The 21279-nt window shown below is 39.2% G+C and overlaps 1 protein-coding gene across 1 annotated transcript; it reads left to right on the top strand.

The window, feature by feature from the left end:
* The first annotated feature begins 623 nt into the window (after positions 1–623).
* On the top strand, positions 624–21051 carry b4galnt3b (beta-1,4-N-acetyl-galactosaminyl transferase 3b). The gene is made up of 20 exons (XM_086298541.1): positions 624–1164; positions 7193–7248; positions 7328–7411; positions 8777–8872; positions 10046–10136; positions 10246–10346; positions 10438–10505; positions 12188–12266; positions 12407–12473; positions 12628–12762; positions 12912–13021; positions 13764–13864; positions 14280–14347; positions 14442–15585; positions 16151–16410; positions 19331–19484; positions 19581–19653; positions 19757–19910; positions 20013–20139; positions 20483–21051. Exons 1-20 carry the CDS (start codon positions 1029–1031, stop codon positions 20592–20594), a joined length of 3216 nt encoding a protein of 1071 aa, XP_086154667.1. The 5' UTR covers positions 624–1028; the 3' UTR covers positions 20595–21051.
* Positions 21052–21279: the final 228 nt, after the last annotated feature.

Here is a 21279-nt window from a genome sequence, read left to right as displayed (position 1 = left end):
AATATTGTTTCTTAGGCGTGTTTGTTATTCAGAAAAGTCACACGCACCCTCAAAGTCTGGCAACAATTTTTTTGTTTTGCTTTTTAGATTTGAAGACAATTTTTACGTTGTCTAACTTTATTACAAATGTGTAATTGTAACATACGAATACATGTTACGTGTGAAACGTAGGAAAAATCTCGAAAGGCAACAAAATCCAGGAAGCATTTGTTGCTATACCTGTTGCAGGTAAATCCCAGGGTAAAGGGTGTGTGTGTGTGTGTGTGTGTGTGTGTGTGTGTTCGCTGAACGTGTTTACTCCTCCCTTTAATCTCAGTGGTGTGTAACGTCGAGCTAGCTAGAATACTAAAGAGTGTTTCCTGTTTCAGATTTCAAAATAAATCACAAGCGTGCAAAAGTTGTGACCTGAGGAGCTCGGAAAGAAGGGAAACGTTTCGCTACAGGAAATAAAATATATCATTATATTTCACGTTGATGAAACTTTGCGCTGAAGTAATTTTGCCATATTTGTGCGAGTATTCGCAGATCAAGTATTATTTTTTCTTTCACATGATCACGATCGTGCTTTTACGTTGACGGCAAAGCTGGTCCTATTCTGGCCGCTTACTAGCTCCTTCCATCTGGCTTCTTTAAATTGTGTGGAGGATGGTGAGGGGAGGGGAGGTGAAGATTTCATTCCTTGCTGAGTTCTTTGTACCGAGCTGCGTGCGCTTCATGTGGTACTAGCAGGAACAGAGGTCAGGTCTCAAGCCGGGCGCTCAAGGAGCAATAGGAGACCTATTAAAAGTTTTAGATGATCGAGAGTGCCCAGTGTAGGTCACCGGCTGGCCCAGGGCAAGGTGGGATTTTTCTCCGGATGAGAGGCACCAGGGGACCCGAGCGCCGGGGATATCCAGGGTGCCGGTGATAGTGCGCATCCACCGGGAGCAGCGGTGGGCGGCAGGCGGACGTGCTCAGGGCGCGTTCCGTCCCCTACTCATGACAAAGCGGGTGAGGAACTCGGGAGCAAGTTTCCCCCGGGAGTCAAAATGATCACGTCGTTTTTCCCCTTGAAGAAACTGCGGCGAAATGGCAAATATCTCCTGTTCGGTGCGATCCTGCTGGCGGGATTGGTGGCCGTGTACCACGAGATGGTTGCTGCAAAAGAATGGAGGAGTGATATGAGTAAGTTTATGGTTTATGATTTCCAGTACGCGCACTGCTACTCACAGAGTGTCACTCAAACCTTTGCTGATGCACCATTCAGACGGAGTTTCTATTTATGATAATTATGCAGTAGCGATAGCAAGTGAACATGCGCATGCGGGAGGGAGGGGGGGGAGAGAAATATAGCCGAACAAAAGTAAAAAGGTTTGGACTGTATTACGCATTTGAGCGTGCATGATATAAGCTATTTGTCACGTATCACACATTTCCATGGCACTGTGGTGTTGAACAGTCCACATCATTTACAAAAATAAGGAAACACAAACATGAAATACTGCTAAGGCCACTGTAAAAATGAGTCATCACCAAAAACAATGTATGGAGTTGTTTGGTGACATTTTTTATTATGTGAAGTTGGAAGTCAGAAAACGAAGTCGCAAAAGATTTGTTTATTTGCATGAAAGATTTGAATGCATGTGCATTTTAAACACGTTTTCACATCTAACATCTGCTTTAGCTTTCATGATGTTGGATGCATTTCCTCAGGAAACTTGAGCCTTCAGCAGGTGAAACAGCAGGTTGATTTAGGGAAAGAAAGACAGTAAGAAGGGGGTTGGGGAGGTCAGGAGGTCACATAGTAGGTTTACACTCAGAAGGAAATCTAGTCTCACACTGGGTAACCAGATTTCCTGCTTTCTACCCTCACACGTTGCCTTACCGTCTGTCGCAGCACACATACACACACACACAGCACAAAACAGATGAAAGGAAACAACAGTGGGGTTGTTGAGAGAAACAGAAACATATGACACGCTCAGTCTGAGCACAGCATCAGCATGTAAACACATGCCTAGATCTACATTAGAGGGCTCGCCTATATGTGCACACATTCCTGGGCTGAAGCCCCCCGGCCACAGTGGGGCTTCTATTGAGAGAAGGACTCCACAAAGCTCTTCAAACAGAGCTGTATTAAAATCCTAACATGGATAAATAATTGGCAGGTGCAGTTAAGCACATGACTTCAGTTGCAAGTGGTCAGTATGAGGTTTCTTTCCCCCCCCCCCCCCCCCCCTTTTTTACACAGTTCATAAGACAAGACAGACGTTTTTAAAAATGTTGTAACTTGATTGTTATAACATACATGTACATGACTTTGAGTGAACAAAATGTGTCATGGCTCACATAAAAAAAGCCCAAAACACATAATTCAAGTCAGTCTGTTACATAATTACAAGAGAAAGAACCAACAGCAATTAAAAATGATATTTATTAAGAGTTTTTAGAACCTTGTATTGAGGGTCAAAATGAGGTCCACTATGGGGATGTTGTGCCTATTCGTGATGCCATGTGGCTGCTGTTTTAAAGTATGCTTGTTGAGTGATTTGCATGGCTCGCCAGCAGCTTGAATTGCACTTTTGGAGCTATGCAGAAATGTCTTCTTCATGTGGAATTCACTGAGGTTTAAAATGTGCTATCCTAGAGTACACTTTGTGGGTCAGAGCAGCACTTTATATCTTTAATGGGTCATAATCTGTTCACACACACTTTCATTAAGAACGACTTCTCACAAGTCCAATTTCTTTTTACCCTAAATGCGGTTTACGACTCCCCCACAACTCTGGTTTTTTTCTACCTTTTGGGAAAATATAATCACCCAAGTTCCGTTTTATTTCCCACCTTTTTAAGAATGCATGCCCGATCTACACCTGCAATTAATGTATTCTCCCCCCTCACCCATCACCACTGCATTTGTGAAATTTGCTTTTGCAGTTTTTGCAGAGATCACCTTGGTGGAGAAACGTGCATCAAGGTGAATTAAAGGAAGTGCGTAAGTCATCAGGAAACTTCACATGCAGATCTTTTATTTGTGCAGCAGGTTACTCACTCACTCAGGTTAATCACCTTTAAACTAGACAAACAGCAGTTTTTATGGGACGGGCTTTTTTTTCTGAGATCATATGAGCACTACAACTAACAACGTAGATAATGTTTGCTGCAGTAAAGCAGTTAATAACTGGCCCAGCAGAATAAAGATGGCCATTGTGTGCATGACTTATATGTGATAATTCCATGCAATGGACACGTGGCCTAGATTTTTAATAACCCTTTGGTAAAAGTCGAGAACTAGTAGTTAAACTCATAATGTGCAATTTATTATCCAATTAATTTGGTTGACATCTACACACACAGAAAAAAAATTGTGATGCAGACAAAGATCCTTTAATACACAATGGCCACATGCAAGGTCAAGTGACTTATTTAATTAAATAGCTTGAAGAGCATAGGCCTCAGTTAAGGCTTCTAGTCCAGCTTTGTGTGATATATATCTGTAAGCGAAAACAAAACAATATCTTTAAAAATGGCATTTTTCCACACAGCAGGAGCCCTTATTGGGAAATACTACAAAATTGTTTGATTTATGCATTGTATGCTTGGACTGGGGAAGAAGTGCTGTGTGATAATGCAAATTGTGGCATCAATCCAATACCAAGTAAACACAGTACTGCCGATACCAATACCGACACTGATATTTTTAACTTCTAAAGACAGCTTGTGTAAGGGGGAGCAGTGTGTCATGATTTATAAGACGAATCATCGTCACTTGCCGAATTCTGAACACATTTTAATGAGCCCCTAAATCACTGTGATTTTTACTGTCCACAATAATTTAACACAACAGCACACACATTTCAGATTTTCATGTATTTTGAAACTGGGTTGGTTTTTGGGGTTTGTTTGTGTTTTGAGACCCGGAATGTGAATGTGCCCCTAAAGTAAATATTGGTACTTTTTGAGATTTGAATGGCACTTTACTTTTTGCAAGAGGCTACAAATAAAATAGACATGACAGTCAACACAAAAAGGTTCCTCTTTCATCGTGCATGTGGGAGGTATATTTTTCGTTTCCCAAAAAATTATTAACACAATTCAGTGGGCTGCATATTGAACTTAGAGGCTAGACACATAGTATCGATCCTGTCGTGCTAGTATTGATCCAATACCAATACCAGGGTTAGTATCGATATTTAGATCGATCTGTCCACCTGTCCAACTTTATATGGAAGCCCCTTTGCGGGAGTACAAAGACATGACCTCACAGCCACTTTGGTAGCTACCATTTGGCTTTATTATTCTGTAAAACTACGCCACAAAGGTCCTTATAAAAACCTTTCTGAGGCACGTTTTTAGAAATGTTACCAGGAAAAAAAAAATCTTTGTCATAAAATCCAAGATGTCAGGCACAAGTGGAGGCTCCGGTCCATTCGCACCAGAACCTCTCGCCATAAGAACAGTTTCTTCCCCTCTGCTGTCGGACACATGAACAATAACCGTATGACTGTTCCCACCACTAACACATGACCCTACGCTGTGTTCACTGCATCATTCCATGTTTGGCACTGATCACCACCTGCACTCATGTATATATCATGTATATATCTATCCACTTAGCACTTTTAATTCTTATTCTTATTTTTATATTTTTATGACAGTATGTTTGCACTGAAGCACCGCAGCAATTTCCTAATGTTGTAAACCTGCTCAACATTTGGCAATAAAACCCTTTCTGATTCTGATTCTGATTCTGTGAAAATTGTGCACGTTGTTCAAAGGTTTCAAGCTTTCTTATTTGAGGTAAATACACAATATAGACAAAAGTACTGGGGCACTTACACATTACACCTACAGTAGCTGTTCAGCCATGCAAACACATTCTACGTACGAAGCTCGTGGCACAGATTTTATTTGCTGATGTTAATGCCAGAGGAGCTTTGATACTCAGCAGTTAATGAGTCAGCAAAGCGTCGGTGGCTCTATACACCTCGGTGATCCCATTCTGTAAGTTTATGTAGTCTGCTACTTCATGGTTGAGTTTCTGTGGTTCTTAAACACTTCCACTTTGCAGCAATACCACTCACAGCTGATGGTGGAAGATCTGAGAGGTAAAACATGTCATAAGCTGAGTTGGGGCAGTGGAGGCATCTTATTACAAGACCAAGCTTAAATTCACTGAGCACTAGAAAGGCCTACTGTATCACAAATGTTTGCAAAAGGCAGAAAGCATAGCTGGATGCTTGGTTTTATACACATGTAGTAATGGGACTAAAAACCCTGAATTAAAAGATTAAAAGATGTGACCCAGAGGTCAAGAAACATCCATCTCAAGATATGACTTCCTGATCTTTGATCTTTGATCCATACTCATCGACACACACCATCTCCACCTTGGAGACGCTGTCCCAGGCTATTGTTGCCGCCACCTTCACTTCTTGATCTGCCTTTGACTATGGTTTACAGAAAGTGAACCGTATGCTGAGCTTAACTGGGATCAGGAGATATATTTGGCAGCTTGGGGACATTGCAACACTTTACAGAAACTCTTTGTTTGCTTATAGGATTTTGGTTTTTATATATTGTGCATTCAGGGCATCTATCAGGAGACAAATCATCTCGTGTGCAAAGGTACTACTTTCAGTAAACCATAACTGCTCAGTTACCACGTTTGGTTGATTCCAGTTTTCTGCATAGTTAACATAGAACACAGCGTTACACCTCCGCTTGTTTCCACTTTTTTTTAAAACAACTGCAAGTAAGCTTTCATGCTTTTTGAGGCTTACCAGCGGTTTGTCTCTTGTGGTGAGTTGTCTGAGGCTTTGGTAATGAAGGTTTTTTTTCCTCTTTGCAAAGAAAAATGTACGCCTACATCCTGGAAATTTACCTCTCATTTTCAGAGCCAGTTCCACTTCAGTTAAAAAGGCAACGTTTAACTCTCGGTGTATGAGTTCAAGCTGAAACAACACAGAAGCTCAAGAAATATTATGCATCCATTTGACACATTGCTTTTAAAACTTGCTGTATAAAAATTTATGCATCTCACAAACAGTTTAAAAAAAAATCCTGTTGTAAACCTTCTTAACACTAAAACTTCAAGCACATAATCCAAAGAATACTGTGGACACTTAATTTGCATGCTAAAACATGCAAATGAAGCTTTTTTTTTTAAATGTTGTAAATGATATATTTGATTATATTCTGTTTTACATGTTATCACACAGCCTCTCCCTTTTATTCAACACTTTAACTAAATGTCTGTTAGCAACATTTTTTTGACAGAATAAGAAGAGTAGGACTGCTAAACTGGTATGTTGTGTCCAAAGTGGACAGAAAAAAAAACACTAAAACAGCAACAATGTGACAAGAGATTTAAAAAAAAAAATTGTTTTCCTGCCATATATGGACGCAGAAAGCTAGTGAAACCCTGCTGCATCCTTCTTATCACCTGAAGTGTCCACCCTGACAGTAAATTTCGCAATACATTCCACGGAAAGTAGAAAAAAACATGACAGGGAAGGTTTAGTAAGAAGAGGAGAGGAGTGCACATAGAGATGAAAAGTACTCCACTGTTGCTTTCCTTATCCACGGCTCTAGAATTACTTGTGCTGCTAAAATTGGAACGTATGTCACAAGGGTGTGTGTTAGGAGATCTCCACCCTGGCGATAATGACAGACCATCACTGCAGTAACTCCAGTTCACTGCTGACACCACATGGTCGTAAAAAAAGAAAAGAAAGACAGACAAATAGGTCCTGTTTTAAAATACACCCTGTCCTGTAATTTGAAGGATGATGGAAGAAGTCAGCAGGAATAATATTTGAGCATCTGCTCTGCCAGAGCGCCAGAGATGTTTGCCAACGTGGGAGCCCTATGCCATAGCAGCTCTTTGAAGCCTGTCACTGAGATGAGCTATGTTCAGGGACTATGAGCAGTGAGTCTCTGCTTAGACACCGGGCCTGATTGTTGTGTGCAATGCATGGGCAGAGTTTATCATTTATGCATGGACGTGTAGCGTGCCTACCGCTCCTCACATGCAACCCAGATAGAGTTTCTTTTATGTCACAAGTTGTAAGAAGCAGATTGGGATTTTTTTGTTTAGAATGCATTTTGATTGGATGTGCACCTACTGGGGAAGCCTCAAGTCGCTTTAAAATAACAACTTTCACAGAGATGATGTGACCATGTTGACTATTGTCTTCACCTATATCCTCAGGTCCAATTACTGACGCTGACCACGTCAGCTGGAGGAGAGACGTGTTTGAAAATAGGGTAAGGATGGCACCCGAGAGTGTTTGTTTTTTCAGAAAGGAAACCAAAACTAAACCAAGTTTAATATTTGTTTTTACAGGCAAAAAAGGACCATCAGCCAAACACTGTTGGGGACAGCAGTGCTTGGGTCTCCAGTTATGCTCCACAACCTTGGAAACCAGAGGTGTGTGCGCTTGCCCATACCTAGTGGCCCAGTGGCCTCCCTCAGTCCCTCCGTTTATAGTGTGACTCCATTTCAGAAGCTTCCCTGCTTTGTGTTAATGTTTCGAATATTTCATGTCAGGTGTAACCGGTTCCTGTTTATGTTTTTGTTTTTGTTTTTACACACAATTTACAGCACAATATTAGTATACATCTTCTTTGGGTCCTGATCAGGTGCACTGATAAAGAGCAAGAACAAAAGTTGCAGAAATCATGCAAAGAGAAAAACAAAAAAAGAACCTTAATTTTCAGTTTTGTAGATGAAATGCAAATACTAACCACTGCATATAAAATATATTTATCCATAAAACATTTTTTGTTAGTTTTGATGAAATACCTGTAATTTTATTCCATCTAACTATGACTTACTTTCCTGTTAATTTGCTGAAATCTTTCTTGATAAACTGACTCACTTTGGGGTTTTTAATGTACAGTCAAGTGAAAGGAAAGCCACATGTACCCAACAACAAACAAGTGTCACGTATCTGCTTTGAGAAAAAAACCCTTTTGATATCAATGTCTTTATTAGTTCTACAGTCAGTATTCCTCAGTTTTACATGATTTTGTGCACACTGTATGCCCCTGTAGTAGATTTGTCTATAGTTTTGTGTTTTTTGTCAAGGAAGAGGTTGATAAGTTTTTTACAAAATGTTATTATTGAGTTATAAGTAATATTGCTGTGAAAAACGATGTAAAACTAGGCTAATGTCTCGGAGAATTAACAAAGCTCAAAAATGCTTTGATGAAGCGCCACACGTAGCAGGCTAGTTATTGAAAAATAGAGTTTTAGCAGAAGCAAATTGAGCTTTACAACAAAAGGGCTCCTTAAACTCACCGCCTTTTGATTTTGAGTAAGAATCTCCTTAAATGATTACAAGCTACACTCTCAGTCATCATTTTACGGCATTTTGTGTAAACTTGTGAGCTTCAGTCATGCTAATATTTAACTAACTAGCCTGACCACTACTGAAATCTGATGAGCTGCTTGGCTACATTTGGCTCCGATCTGCACTGTTATGTCCCTTTGGCGAAACCAACACACACTCACTCACACACTCAAACACACACGCACACACAGATCAGATAACATGGCCTCTTTGGCAGATATCACAGAGGTATATGTTTACAGGACATCTGTGCATCTACTGAAACTCAGCTGCTTCTTCATTTACGTGTTCGTGTTCCAGTGTTTCTTATTGACTTTCACTGAGCATTTGAACTGCAAATGAGAAAAGTGATTTAGACTGTTGCTCCAACTTCTGTGCCTTTAAATACAGTAAACATACAAGTTCTGTGTTAAAGTCACTGTCACTCTCCTGTGTTGCAGTATAAGGGACAGGCCAATCTGCATGTGTTTGAGGACTGGTGTGGCAGTTCAACGGCCGATCTTCGCAAAAACCTGCATTACCCGCTTTACCCTCATGTGAGTCAAAATGCCCAACTTCTCAGTTGTCACAGTCAAATGTAAACCTTCACTGAGTCAGACAATCTTAAACTAGATTTGACAAACCTCAGAAGAGGAAACATTCACAAGAGCACAAGCACAGTTTACAAGGAATCATTAAACATGTTGGCGAAAAAACCCCATTTCTTAATAAAACTCGTTTTATTAATGGTTAGAATATGGTTATTCATTAATCTTGCTTAACTGATGATTTACATTTTTAGCCACTGTGGCCATTGTGTGACCAAATATATGAAAACCAAATAGCATTCCAGCCAGGCTAAAAATGGTAATTTGCAAAAACTGTACTAGGATGCTAACATGCCAAATGTAACAGGTAAACATAGTAAACATTATTCCTGCTATATATAATTATGTTAGTACTGAGTCCTTTCTCATTGTCATATTATACTGGTTTTGCAGAAAACTGCCCAGTATGTGTGATGTTATATTCCTAGTAAAACTTCATTAAAAAAAAGGTTTTTTATTTCTTTCACGTTTTATGTGTAAAAGTATAAAAGTAGTAGAAGCATAGGCAGAAGATTGTCACCAGAGAATACCACCAAACTCAGATAACCCATAGATATCACCTCCTCTTGCATGTAAGTATTTGTGGTTGGATGTGAAAGAAGACACTCGTGCACACACTCTCACACACGCACAGTTGGTTTTACTCAGTGGTACATTATACGTCTTCATGCCAGATTTTCACGTTCCTGAGTTCACGCCATGGTTCAGATACCTCGGAACTCGGGAGTAATGTCAATCTCAGGTTAGTGCATTACAGGAAAAGCGACATTCGGGACTCACTAGCACACCAGAGCAATACTTTTCATGCTTAAAAACATGTCTGCTGCACGTTCATGCAGAGTCTAGTCAGTACTAAGTGATTTAATAAGTCACAGATACACAGCAGTGGCAGTACAAATGAAGTTTTACAGTTTTACTACTGGATTTTACTACTTGGATTGTTAACTTGGGGTTGGTTAGGCTGTTCCGACTCTGACTGGTCTGAGTGTTAAAACCGAGGTAAGGAAGCGTTCCAGATTCAAAGTCGACTGGGAACTCAGAAATTCTGACTTATTCGGGAATGCACCATCACTTTGACATCAAATCATGGCTGATTTTCTTTGTCTTTCATTACTCCTTTAGTCCAGAACCACAGTGGAGAAGCTGGCCGTCTCTCCTCAGTGGACCAACTATGGGCTCAGAATATTTGGCTATCTTCATCCACATACTGATGGTACTTTTTCACTTTGTGTATTTTCAGCATGTAATACGTGTATGTTATGCTATACAGACTCAGTCTGTCTCTTCATTCCTTTATCTCATTTCCTCTTCTTTTGTCTCAGGAGATTTTGTGTTTGCTGTGAGCTCTGACGACAACTCTGAATTCTGGCTGAGCACAGATGACTCTCCCCTTAATTTGAAGTTAATTGCGTGGGTTGGAATGGTATGCATTTTGTCATCTCAAGTGTTCCGGGGTAAATTTCTCATACTAGTCTTTGTAACATTTCCTTCAGTGTTTAATTTTCATTTCCTAGACGGGAAAAGAATGGACGGCCCCGGGTGAGTTTGAGAAGTATTCCAGTCAGACCTCCAGACCAGTTTGGTGAGTGAAGTTGGGAACGTACTTACATTGGTTGGTTTGACATCTTACACAAACAGTTCAAACTGATAAGAGTCTCAAAAGCATTACCACCAACTGCCAGGGTTTATCATTTAACAAATAACGAACAAATGCTTTGAACTTGTGGAACTGACCTAACTGGAGAACAAGAACAAGGCTTATCTAACACTGGTAAAGCATCGTTAGCAGTCAAAGACTTACGCTACTTTCTTTCCCCCCATCTGGTACCCTTACTGTTTTCCTGGGTGTCCTCATTCTTTCTCCTTATATTAACAAAGCAGTTCCCTCATAATAACAACTTTCTGTGTATGGAGCTTTTTAAAACACAGTTACTCGTGAGCACTAAAGCATCCAGCCTGATGGGCTGAGGAGAGACAATGTTGAAGGCTACAAGGTCAGAATCGTGGTATTTTCTGGACACACAAAAAAGAAAACGATTGTGAACAGTCATAGGGCCCTGACGTGCTGAAATATGTCTCAACAATTCTTCTATATTAAGCAGGTTCAAAGCTATGCAAATTTTAAAATTAAAAGAAGGTAATTCTTTAGTGATTTCAGGTCTGGGGTCATATGTTCCTATTTCCACGTATGTGTAAGGACCCTGGGCTCTGCACTCAGAACAAGTTGAAGTCAACCTGACGATAAGAACCTGCATATAGAGCGTTAGAGTAGTCTAACCTGTCTGACATGAATATATTAACCAATTTGTCAGAGTCAGTTTTTAATAAATATTTTGCATGTTGCAGTGGGGAAGTAGCAGTTAGGGATTTGTTTGTGTACTGATTTTTCTGTGTATATTAAATGAGGCAGAAAGGTGAAATTTCAGCTCTTTCAAGTCACAAATATTTCTTTAAATTTAAAATACTTTACAAGTTGTACTTGTTGTACTTGAGGATAAGAAATTAGGTTTGAGGCATCAAACCTGTTTCAAAAGCACAAATGACTCTTCTTAACAGTTGAATTATAATTAATGGCATGCTGGAAAGCACACCCTTTTACACCCTGTGCGTATAAAATTAGTTGCTTTATTAAAGCAGTTTAGTGAGTTGCCATAGGAGTGGCGTGTATGCTCGTGCCAAGATATACAGAACCGGCCTAAATCCACATTAATGCAAATATTTAAATAATGTTAATGTCTACTCATAGTTTTATATATATATATATATATATACATATATATATATATATATATATATATATATATATATATATATATATATATATATAAGGGTTTATGTATCAGGATAATAAAAAAAATGATCTGGACCTCATCTGTTCTTAAAAGGTAAATACAACCTGAGATTAAAAAAACAGCACATGACATGTGTCATTATTTATTTAAGAAAGGTTCATCCAAGGGTACAGGAAGATGGTATAAACTTCCACATTTTTCCTTTAATTTCCAATAAATAATTATTGAACATGTGTAACTTCTGTTTTTCATCTGAGGTTGTAATTACCTAATTTTAAGACCTATTAAGGACAGTATGGTTTTATTATGTCCTGATATGTAAAAACATTACCATGATTGTATATATTGAAGTCTTAAATAATTTATTATGTAGATTCAGCAAATAAGGGTTTGAGATTATCTTTGGGTAAGTAGTTTATATTGTCTTTTTTATGACTATAACATGATACTGAGTACCTTTACTGTCTGACAGGCTGTCTGCTCAGAGGAGATACTTTTTTGAAGTTATTCACAAGCAAAACGACGAAGGGACTGACCACGTGGAGGTGGCAGTAAGTAGCTGGATCCCTCTCTGTTTTCTTATCTCATTCCTTGTTTCCAAACTCCCGCGCCGAGTATGCGCTCTTGTATTATGTGAGTAATAAAGTGGAAAAGATGTGCAGTTTTTAAAGTTTGTTTTGTTTTCACACAGTGGCTGCAATTGGACTATAGCAGTCTGTTTAAGGTTATTGACTCCAAGTACATCTCCCTCTATACTAGTGAGTACACACATCATGCCTCAAAATATATCCCTCAGAATGAATGTTCATGAGTCTAGATCGCAATGAAACATTTGCCTTTTATTCTGCATAGATGCTAAAAAGCACAGTAAGTAAAAAGCTTGTATCTTCTTCTGACGCTCCGTGTCTTCAGATGAGTCAGCACTGTCAATGAATGATGTCGCCCACATACCACAGACAGCTGCAAGCCACCGGCAAACCCCCACAAAGCAGCGCAGTGCTGATGCAGATATGTTAATTGAAGACCGTCGAGATTCATTCTACAAAGGTCAGCTACGTCGCTCGATTGTTTCAACACAAAGCAGATACATCAGCTGTCTGTTTCCTACCATCCCGGATGCAAGTACTGTGCAAGTTATTTCCTCTTACTGAATGCACAAAGTAATCTCGCCTCTTATCTGTTTCGCTTTTTTGCAGTGCGCATGTTAAACAGCAAGTACCTACAAGGTGTTCTGCCTGACTGCTCATATAACCCCTCTTACACAATCAAAGACTTCCCTTTGCTTCGTTATCAAGGACTGCAGTTTGTACGTATCTGTTGTACTGATAATTTGTTTACGTCACTTACACTACTTTTCTGATATTTAATCACCTTATACCATTATTCTCAGAAGGTTACAGGTGCATTTTTAAAATCTTTTGTTTGTTCAAGAGATAAAGAAAGGCATGCCAGCAAGAAACGCTGGGAAGCTTTTTCAATCTTTTATGGCTTTTATGTCAGTCTTCTAATGGTATCCCTGGTATACTGAGTTATGCTATCTATTTGAGGCCTTTAAATTGCACCCACATTCTTAATGTCTTCCGAGGACCATATAAAATAAATTAGTGCTAATTGCATCCATTAGGAAGAAAAAAAAAACAGTAAAATAGCTTGAGATTTTTCTCGTATTGATTTTACTACTGTTGCTGAAGTCGAGTTATTTGCAGTGACTTCCTGGAATCTCTAATGGTTGCCTCCAGGACGTCATTTACTGGCCAAGAAATTGTCTTCAATGTCTCTTTCACGCTTCAGCTGAAATGCGTTAGTGAGATTTGGAAGAGCTCTAAAGTAGATGTTTTTTAATCTTTAAAGAAAGCCACTGGTAGCTTTACCTTCTCTTTGTTTCCAGTCTGCTGAGTTAAGCCTCTAATTGTACCTTCATATTTACCAAATAGATTTTTATCCAACTTTCAATACAAAGGACAATAATTACATACCTCAAAATATTCAACTTTTTTCAATAAGATGTCATATATTTTACACCATGTCATTTCATTTCATATCCTCAGGTCCACTTGTCCTACATCTACCCCAATGACTACACTCGACTAACACACATGGAGACGCAGACCAGCTGTTTCTACTCTGAGAGCTCTTACTACCTAAAGAGGTGAGCTAATTGTTACAAATACGTTTACTGTCCCACTCAACTCAACTTAAGTTGATGTTAAATCCAGAGAAATCCAAGTTCATGTTATTCTCAAATGGCAAAGAATTGTTATCTACGTCTCCTAAGATTAATTTGATCTATATGTATATTTTTCACATGTTTGTACAGGATATTGTATTTGTTTAAAATGTTATATACTTATGTGGTACATGTATTTTGACTTTTGTTGTCATGATGTCTCTCTTGGAAATGAGATTTTTAATCTCAATGGGATTTTCTACCTGGATAAATAAAGGACTAATAACAATAATGCTGGAAAAGTGTGACAAGTTGAACTATAATTAGTTTTAGAGTATCACCAAGCAAGGCTGCTATAACTTCCGTCCTTTTTTCTTTTTTTAAATGTCATATCTAGGTTCGGCTTCTCTAGATACATGAGATTTGACCGTCCAGCTACAGAGGAAAAAGTAAATCCAGACAGAGGTATTTTGCCCTTGTTTTTCCCCATAAGCAAACATAAGCTGCTTGCGGTTTCAGTCCATTTAACTGTCCTTTTTTTATATCTGGTGTATATTAGATTTTAATTTCCAGATGAGGAATTTTAACCAGGAGGACAATGACTTTCATAAAAAAGAAACGGAAACCAAGCCTGCTCATGAGGATAAAGCCCATTATCAAGACTATGGAGATGATTATGATGATTATGTACAAAAACGTAGGCGCAAACTCTTCTCCTTGGTTGTCCCAAAATCAAACAACACATTGGGCAACTCTTCAGGACTGCACAGAGGCGAGTTGGGGAAGAGGGAACATAAAGAAAATTTGTCTCAGCCCCAGTCAGTGCTAAAGCAAGGCTTAAAACATAACCTGCAACTGAATCAGACAAAGTTACAAAAAGAGGAGGGGCAAATTGTAAAAGCAGAACAGCAGAAAAGCAGAAAACGAGTAAAAAGAAAAAGGGTAAAAGCAGCTCAGAGACCAGGACAGAATAATCTACCAATACTGGGTAATAAAAAAGACCTTAAAGCAAATCAGCAACCAGTTGTCCAATCAGAGCAACTTGGCTCTAAACAGGATCAAATCCAGAAATTTGGTAAAACGAATAATACCGAAATCCAGCGACTCAACAACTCACAGCCTGAAAAACCACCAGTGGCCAAGCAGCGGAGGTTTGTAACCAAACAGAAGGAACTTCAGCTGCCAAACAGCAAGCGTTTTACCCCTCCCAAAAGAGATTTCAACCACCCATTAAAAAGATCAAATCAAAGGGACTTGGATGGCAAAAAAAGCCCCAATGATAAGGATATGGAACTGACTATGCCACAACAACAAGATTTAGAAAACAGCATTGTTAGAGGTAAGAAGATTGCTAAAGGGAATATTGACAAAAGGTGGTCAGATAGGAAAGAAGGGGAGGAAGATGAGCTCTCCAACAGGGCTGAGAAAAGGAAAGACACCACAGAGGGTGAGAAACGCTACTTCTGGGAAAGACAAGAAGACTTTGAAGGTACTGATGATGAAGATCTTACACCTGCACCAGTTTTTGACACTCAAGTCAACTGGAACCAGACCTTCCATGTCAACCACCTGGATCTTCAGGCCCAGCGTTCAGATTGGATCGACCTGCAGTGCAACATTTCTGGAAACTTGTTGCTTCACTCCAATGATGCTTTGCCAATAGTCAAGATGTTCATGGACCAACTGAATAAAAAGCATCATGGGTAAGTTGTGCATCTAGTGATGTGTGTGTGTGGAAAATGTTAATCTGATTGGATTTTGCTATATCCTCTAGAATTTGTTAAAATAAGTATTTTAGGTGATTTTAACTTTTCTCATCTTGAAAGTCAGTGGTTAATTTATGTATACCTCCTCAGGTAAAGTGTTTTTATTTTTTTTTAAATTGCTTCATTTGCTACTATATTTTTAAAGCTATAACTTGCCTAAATACTTTGAGCTGCTTTCATATGATTAGCTGCTTAGATGTATGCGTTAACCAGCAGTTGGACAGGGCTATGTAATAACGTGGCTGTTGATTGTAGTATGCAAAAATATTACACTGACAAGAGCCACTTTGTAGCACATGAGAACTTTTGCTACTTTTTTAGTAGTTATTTTATACTTGGTGTAGTAAATTAAGTTTTTCAGATTAATTGTAACAAGTCAACGTATGATATAAGACTCTTATTGTAAGCTCATGCCATTTTCAATTAGGTGATAAAATATTCAAAAACCTTTGTACTTCCTTTACAGCACATTGCACTTTTATTTTTGTGGTTGCTCTTGCAGGCGGTTTAAGTTGGTACGTGTGGTTAACATGGTGAAGCGTGTGGATGACTTCCAGGGCAGCCGCTACCTTCTTGAACTGGAACTGAAAGATGTGAATGGCCAGCTGCTGCGTGTATCACACTACATCTATGCTCTGGTAACCAATAGCTGGTCCAACGGCTGGGACTCAGACTTCCAACAGTCAAAATCTAAGACTTTGCTCTGCAACCCGGTGGGCTTCCGCTGGAATCCTGTTGCCATGGTCCACTTCATAGTGCCAGGTACTGTACACCTGACACTTACTTGGTGATTGCACATAAAATCAGCCAAATCTAAAAAAAAGTTCCCACACCTGCTCAAAATCAACTGATTTACATGTTCATTTTCTTGTTTGTTAATATTTCATTTTTCAAAGATAGAAGTTCTTACAGCCTGACAGTGTCATATTAAAAAACATGGTGAGATGTAAGTGGACCTTTTTAGAGGAAAAAGAAAACCCTTCAGTGGGATTAAATAATGGCTCCATGTCTCTAAACTATGCAGAAATAAAGGATAATCTCTCTGAGACAAGGTCCTTAACGGTAAAATGTAAAACTCTTATCACCTGAAGACAGAAATTGAATCACATTATGAATTCAGCATAATATAATATTAATGTAAATTTGGCAGTAATGCATTAATACTGGTATGTAAAGCACATAACAGAGCTTCCCTTTATTAATGCAGTTTAACTGTCGAGCACCGCATGGGCATGGCAAGCCTGTTATTATACTGTCTGTGGGAATGACCTGTGTTCCCTTTGAGAATTAATAGCTTTAAAAAAAATGCAAAGGTCAAAACACCTCTGCCAGATAAAAGATAGAGATAAGTCACTTATCTGTCATATAGGCAAGGCAAGGCAAGGCAAGTTTATTTGTATAGCACAATTCAACAACAAGGTGATTCAAAGTGCTTTACAGAGACATTAGAAACAAGAACAAATAAAAAGCATGATTTAAAATTGATTAAAACAAGCAAATAAACTAACTAATTAACAAACAAACAAACAAACAAACAAACAAAACAGTATATAAAATCAAAACAGATAAAATCAGAACAGTAGATAAAATCAGTAGTTAAATGTAAGTTTTGAAATTTAAGCTTAAAGTGTGGATTTGGTGCTTTATTCAAATGCAGCTGAGAATAGGTGAGTCTTCAACCTGGATTTAAATAAACTGAGTGTTTCAGCTGATCTGAGGCTTTCTGGGAGTTTGTTCCAGATATAAGGAGCATAAAAGCTGAATGCAGCTTCTCCGTGTCTGGTTCTGACTCTGGGAACTGATAAAAGACCGGATCCAGATGACCTGAGGGATCTGAATGGTTCATACTGGGTCAGGAGGTCATTGATGTATTTTGGTCCTAAACCATTCAGAGCTTTATAGGCCAGCATCAGAACTTTAAAGTCTATCCTCTGACGGACAGGCAGCCAGTGTAAGGACCTCAGAGCTGGACTGATGTGGTCCACTTTTTTGGTCTTAGTGAGGACTCGAGTAGCAGAGTTCTGAATGAGCTGTAGTTGTCTGACTGATTTTTTAGGTAGACCTGTAAAGATGCTGTTACAGTAATCAAGCCTACTAAAGATGAATGCATGGACTAGTTTTTCCAGGTCCTGTTGAGACATCAGATCTTTTATCCTTGATATATTCTTGAGGTGATAGTAAGCTGACTTTGTTATTGTCTTAATGTGTTTTTCTAAGTTTAGGTCTGCATCCATCACTACACCCAAATTTCTCGCCTGGTTTGTGGTTTTTAGATGTATAGATTGAAGTTCTCTGGTGACCTGTAATCGTTTTTCTTTGGCGCCAAAGACTATTACCTCAGTTTTGTTTTTGTTTAGCTGGAGAAAATTGTGGCACAACCAGTCATTGATTTCCTCAATGCATTTACCAAGAGCCTGTACAGGGCCTCGGTCTCCTGGTGACATTGTGATATATATTTGTGTGTCATCTGCATAGCTGTGATAGTTTATTTTGTTGTTGTTTATAATCTGTGCCAGTGGGAGCATGTAGATGTTAAACAGAAGGGGTCCCAAGATGGAACCTTGGGGAACTCCACATGTGATACTTGTCTGCTCAGATGTGAAGTTACCTATTGATACAAAGTATTTCCTGTTTTCTACGTATGTTTTGAACCAGTTTAGTACAGTTCCTGAAAGACCTGTCCAGTTCTCCAGTCGTTTGAGTAATATGTTATGGTCAACTGTATCAAATGCTGCACTGAGATCCAGTAAAACTAGGACTGACATTTTTCCACTGTCTGTATTCAGACATATGTCATTAAACACTTTGGTCAGAGCGGTTTCAGTGCTGTGGTTCTGTCTAAAACCTGACTGGAAGGCATCGTAGCAATTATTCTGTTTTAAGAAGTAACTGAGCTGTTGAGAAACTGCTTTTTCAATGATCTTACTTAAAAACGGGAGATTTGAGATCGGCCTGTAGTTGTTCATTTGTGTCTTGTCAAGATTGTCCTTTTTCAGTATAGGTTTGATTACAGCAGTTTTTAGTGATTCTGGAAACACACCTGATAATAAAGAAAAGTTGACGATCTGTAACAGGTCTGACTCTAAAGTCTTTGAGACCTTTTTGAAAAAACTTGTTGGCAGGACATCTAAACAGCAGGAGGAGGAGTTCAGTTTACCTAAGATGTCCTCCAGGTCTTTGCTGTTAATAGGTTGAAACTGTTTCATGGTGTTTAAACAGTTTTTTGGTGGACACAGTACATATCCTGGATCTGCTGTTGATGTACCAATTGCTTGTCTAATTTTTTGGATTTTTTCAGTGAAGAATTTGGCAAAGTCATTGCAGGCCATGGTCGAATGAAGTTCAGCTGCCACTGACACAGGAGGGTTTGTTAGCCTGTCAACTGTAGAAAATAAGACCCGAGCATTATGGCTGTTTTTAGTGATGATGTCAGAGAAGTAGGACCTCCTTGCATTCCTCAGTTGTAAATTATAATTGTGAAGTTTCTCTTTATAAATGTCATAATGAACCTGGAGGTTTGTTTTTCTCCATCTGCGCTCAGCTTTCCTACACTCTCTTTTTTCTTTTTTCACCAGTGTGGAGTTTCTCCATGGAGACTTTTTCCTTCCAGAGATAACCTTCACCTTAATGGGAGCAATAGTGTCCATTACATTTATATAATTGGCCTGTATGTCTTTTTCAGTAAAAAACCAGGCTAGATGGGTGCAGCAGCTGATTACTGACATGGAGGAACTGTTCAAAATAACTGGAGATAGTAACTTCAACCTCATAATCACTGACTACAAAAGCACTGACATGGATGTGAGGAAGGCTCTTGAGAAGTCCTCACTGCCCAGGTTTGTGTTTGTGAGTTAATTTTACAGGCAATACAAGCCTATTGCAAACTATTCATGGTGTAACTGAGCTGTATGTATGCTTGTGGAAATGATCAGGTACCAGTATGTGAAGATGGATGGGAACTTTGAGCGCTCTGCTGGTCTGCAAGCAGGTATCGACCTGATAACTGTGAGTACTGCGGCATCGCTCGGCAAGGAAGCATAAAAGTGTACCGATAGATGTCAATAGTAAATTTCATGAATTTAATGTTTCCCATCTCGCTGTTCCTTAGGATGACCACAGCATCGTGTTTCTTTGCGACCTCCACATCCACTTCCCTCCTTCAATCATTGATACCATCAGGATGCACTGTGTAGAGGGATACATGGCCTTTGCTCCCATTGTCATGAGGCTGGGCTGTGGTAATACACCTTTAGAGGCCAGAGGTGGGAAATGGGACCAGATTCACTTCCTTTTGTTTTTTATTTTTTTAGCCACTAAAATGACAAGTATTTATGTCTTGGGCTATGTGATTGTCTGTGTTGTAGGTTACTGGGAGATCAATGGCTTTGGCTTGCTGGGTATCTATAAGTCAGATCTTGACACAGTGGGAGGTATGAACACCAAGGAATTTACTGATCGCTGGGGAGGAGAAGACTGGGAGCTTCTCGACAGGTTTGTCTCACACTTTCTATCTTTTCTAAATGGATAGATATGTTTAGAGTTTTTCCATCCATTTCATCCATTGAAAGAAATTAGATAGCAATACTTGGAAGCAATACACCTTCCAGGTAAGACGCAGACTGGTTAAAAGGTTGCTGGTAAAGGCAAAGAACAGATGGACATACTCTCAAAAAAATTTTGATTTATTAGTGCAAGGGTTTTTTTCAGCCAATCATGATTTGTGTCTAAGAAATGACAACAAAGCATGTTGGAGCTCTTAATTGGCGAAAAATCGTTTCTTTCCTGTTTGTGATCCAGGTTGAGTAAGCACTCTTCCTCTTGTTTTCTCATCTAGAATCCTTGAGGCAGGTCTGGAAGTGGAGAGGATCTACTTGAGGAACTTTTTCCACCACTATCACTCCAAACGTGGCATGTGGAACCGGCGAATGTCAACAAGTCCCAGGTGACCTTGTCACCTGCATTTGCACAATGACATCACCACGGTTACAACCAAGGCAACGCGAGCACTTTAAAGCCGGAGGGTGATTCCTGCTATGTAATGGTAATACCTGCTGACGGTTAGAGAGTAGCACATGAGCCGGTGCTGTATTTGCTCACTCAGGCTTTGGGAAGCAGGTGGCAGCACTGAAGGTCATTGCTTAGGAGATACTACTGATATGCTCAGAGTTTATTTCATTGAATATGCTGTGGACTCCAAAGAGGGTACTGGCTACTGAGTGCCAGTGACTATAAAATTCAATGTATGAGGATACCGCCGTGCACAATGATGCTGACCAAGATCATGATCTGCACTACTGGCAGGAAGAACATTTCCTAATCTGAAGACAAAGCTGGATTCCATATATGTAAGCTCACAAGTGTCCCTTATTATAAACATCACTCTTGCACATAGGTCTTAACTAGTGGGAGGGGGAGGGGGGGAGGGGGGATTTTATTTTATTTGTGTCCCAAAATTTCTTTTTACTGTAGATTGTTTATATGATAAAAACACAGCCTTACTTGTCTTGTTGTAAATTAGAGAAAGTATTTTATTTATTGAATAAATATTTGTGGTGTTCTTTTTTCCCCCTTTTATATTTAATGCTAGAAATGTTGAACTTACCTCAGTGCTCTTCCCTGTTTGTTCTCATT

Source organism: Aulonocara sp. 'chitande type north' Nkhata Bay, linkage group LG7 (genome assembly GCF_057382095.1).
Source record: "Aulonocara sp. 'chitande type north' Nkhata Bay isolate Kocher_YH1m ecotype deep benthic linkage group LG7, A_spYH_male_GT1.1, whole genome shotgun sequence".
Lineage (NCBI taxonomy): Eukaryota > Metazoa > Chordata > Actinopteri > Cichliformes > Cichlidae > Aulonocara > Aulonocara sp. 'chitande type north' Nkhata Bay.
The sequence above is the reverse complement of the archived record's forward strand: the minus strand, read 5'-3'. Positions and strand labels throughout refer to the sequence as shown.

What these genes read in the sequence shown, in the direction of transcription:
- b4galnt3b (XM_086298541.1), top strand. Translation starts at nt 1,029, where the DNA reads ATGATCACGTCGTTTTTCCCCTTGAAGAAACTGCGGCGAAATGGCAAA. An exon ending in GAGACGTGTTTGAAAATAGG is followed by an intron (nt 7,249 to 7,327) that starts GTAAGGATGGCA and finishes TTGTTTTTACAG; the next exon opens with GCAAAAAAGGACCATCAGCC. An exon ending in TCTTCATCCACATACTGATG is followed by an intron (nt 10,137 to 10,245) that starts GTACTTTTTCAC and finishes CTTTTGTCTCAG; the next exon opens with GAGATTTTGTGTTTGCTGTG.